We start from the raw sequence: 3,290 nt of genomic DNA on the forward strand, positions 1-3,290 counted from the left end.
AAAAAGCCCTTTCGCTGCAACTACCACCAGATACCTTGTAGTTTCACATATTCTGGTAGTTGCTTGAAATAGTAGCAAGGGTAGTCTCAATAAATGTGAATGTCTGAAGTTACCATAATTCTGCTAATAAACACAAATCTCTAAAGTTACAAAAACTTTATGAAAAGTGCCATGACATACAAAGAGGACTAATTTTGCCCTCAGCCAAATTCTGAAGGAGCCAAAGTTTATCTGCCTGTATTGCACCATTTTTTCCAAGCTTCCATCCTTCCAAGGCCCGATGACCTGTCAGCCCTTCCCAGGCCCTTATGTTTCATTCCCAAATGTTCATAGACTCATCTCAGCAGTCACCTGATCCCTGATAAGACTGCAATTTAAAATCAACTCAGTTTTAGTCTTTTCCAGCACCAATGATTGGAAACCCCATTAAATCTCAAACTTTGAAGATGCAGATGAAGACAATTATAATACTTAAATATGAAGCCCAGGAAAGTGTTAGAATGTATGTCTGGGGAAATTTCCAGTAAGGTCTTGCTTGTTGTTTATCTCTATAGGTTTGATTACTTCCCCTGGCTACTAAGGGGGGAAATCTGACTAAGGTTATTGACAAAACAGTGACCTTTTTGATTTCTAAAAATATGCTCCACAATGCTGTTATATATTTGTAGATTGCCATGATGTTTTCAGGTTACATAAAAAATACCTTTTGAATTTGTAAAAGCTCACACTTGAATACTTTTTTGACAGGGCATGTAGATATTTGAATAACCAAACATGAACTGGCATGCCCTTGACCCTATTTTTACTTTATTTTCTGCAGAGATCATCATTCTAATGCTTTCCTCAAGGGAGGAACATACATCCTCAAGATGGGAAGTAATAGCACAAACAGTATAAGAACAAAGTACACTGATCTTCAGGTGTCATTTCAGTACTCTCTCTATGCAACCACTTACGTCCTCATATTCATCCCTGGTCTTCTGGCCAACATTGCAGCCTTGTGGGTTATGTGCCACTTCATCAGGAAGAAAAATAAAGCCATCATTTTCATGATCAACCTCTCTGTGGCTGACCTTGCTCATGTGCTGTCCTTACCCCTCCAGATTTACTATTACATCAGCCACCACTGGCCCTTCCAGAAGGCCCTTTGCCTGCTGTGCTTCTACCTGAAGTATCTCAACATGTATGCAAGCATTTGTTTCCTGACGTGCATCAGGCTTCAGAGATGTTTCTTTCCCCTCAAGCCCTTTAGGGCCAGAAACTGGAAGTGTAGGTATGATGTGGGCATCAGTGCTGCCATCTGGATCATTGTGGGGACTGCGTGTTTGCCACTTCTAATTCTGAGAAGTCCTGGTTTAACCAAAAACACTGAATCTTGCTTTGCCGATTTAGGGTTTCGACACATTAGCATGGCTTCCTCCATTAAAATGATACCTGTAGCTGAACTTGGAGGTTTTCTTTTACCTGTTGTAATTATTACTTATTACACATGGAAAATGAAAAAATCTTTACAAGAATTCCAATCTCCCCCTCAGAATACCAAAGAGAGATAAAAGGCTTTGTGGATGGTCCTTATATGTGCAGTGGTGTTCATTGTGTGCTTCACTCCTTACCACTTCAACTTTCCATTCTTTATGATGGTGAAACAACATGTCTTTTCAAACTGTTCCTTTATTAGAAGCGCCCTATGTTTTCACATCATTTCTCTATGTCTTGCAAATCTGAATTGCTGCCTTGATCCCATTGTATATTATTTTTTGACTTCAGAGTTCCATGATAGGTTTTTGGAACACAGTGGTTTGGTTCTTCAGTCATGTGTGGGATGCAAAAACAGTGCTTTAGAAATTCATCACAGGAAAGAGGATCTTCAGACTATCTCTCTTGAAATTTTGGATGATTCAAAGACATTGTAATCAAATTACTGGTTAGAAAAATCTGTGTTCTCTCTCAGGTTAGCCATGTCACCTTGAAGATTTTTCTTAAAAAATAAATGGTGTTTTGAGTGCCTTAACAATACATGGCATCCTTCCTTTCAACCTCAAAATGATCCTTTCGAAGGAATTATTCATGACTGTATTTTCCATCCAAAGGGAAACATTCTGTTCTATGGAGCATATAATAAAATATCTTTCTTTATAGAAAGTAATAAGCAACAGAATAAATTGGACACCTGTTCCTCAGCAATGGGTCCAAAGTTTTCACTTTCTTCCTGCAAGAAAAAAAGGTAATTGAAAATAAGTAGACCTAAGTGAATTATCCAAACATTCAAAAATGTATAGGAGAGTAATATGATCCTACCTTTATTTAGAAAATTTATACTACCTGAGTAAAGTAAACTAAAGAGGAAAGTTTTTAATATTCATATGAGTTGTGGGAATTAATATGAGTATAACTTGGAATATCTATGAGCATTTCCTTTTGTCCCCTTGGGGAAACAAACAATTCAATTCATCCCAAATATCTCAAAGTATCATATTCACACACAGCACATACACCTTACCCATAGAAGACAATAGTGTTCTAACATATGTCATAAACTTCAGAGTTTTAAGCTTTGTAATGAAAGCTCTTTGTTTGAAAGTCTCAGAGAGTGTGTTATATTATGCTTACTTTTATATATTGGTACTCATTCAGAGAATTTTTAATATTTGTATTAAAATCAATTGTACAATGATATTTCTACATTAATTCCTCTATATACATTCAAATATATCACAACTTTGCTTGATATATTTTAAATAATGAGTTAATAAAGTATCATACATATGTAGTTTTCAGTTAGATCTAATTTCTCACAAGTAAAGACATATATAAGGGGAATATTGGTGGATTGAATATTATTATAAATGCATAATGAGAAATTGCAATTTTTAAAAAATATTTGTGGTGAAATAATTTTGTAATACAAATCACTACCATTGAAAAATTCAAAACTGAAAATTTCATATGTTGGTTTTCATTAAAATGGTATTTTATAAAGCAGTACTCAGGTTTATAAAATTATAAAGACTTACTGTCTTATCTTTATAAGGTTGGAAACTCACAAACTGTTTTATCTGTGTGATTTTTTTTTGTAGTAGTAGCAATTGCCTATTAGAACAGAAACAGATAATAACATTTGTTACAGTGTTGAGAAAAATAGAGTATAACCTAATGTATAAACTTGTTAAAACACTATGTTGTACACATGAATGTAATGAAACATTGTGTGTGAACTACACTCGAATTAAAAATAATTTAGGAAAGAGAGGAAAGTGCTTCTTGGCATTGGAAGATAGCAGCAGAGTGGG

General features: G+C 35.0%; 1 protein-coding gene across 1 annotated transcript; it reads left to right on the forward strand.

The window, feature by feature from the left end:
* Positions 1-827: 827 nt before the first annotated feature.
* Positions 828-1,913, forward strand: LOC116582288 (putative P2Y purinoceptor 10). Its single transcript, XM_032329706.1, is given in 1 exon segment — positions 828-1,913. A coding segment is annotated over 1 exon segment (1,044 nt). The 5' UTR covers positions 828-869.
* Positions 1,914-3,290: the final 1,377 nt, after the last annotated feature.

The sequence above is a fragment of the Mustela erminea genome, chromosome X, assembly GCF_009829155.1.
Source record: "Mustela erminea isolate mMusErm1 chromosome X, mMusErm1.Pri, whole genome shotgun sequence".
NCBI lineage: Eukaryota > Metazoa > Chordata > Mammalia > Carnivora > Mustelidae > Mustela > Mustela erminea.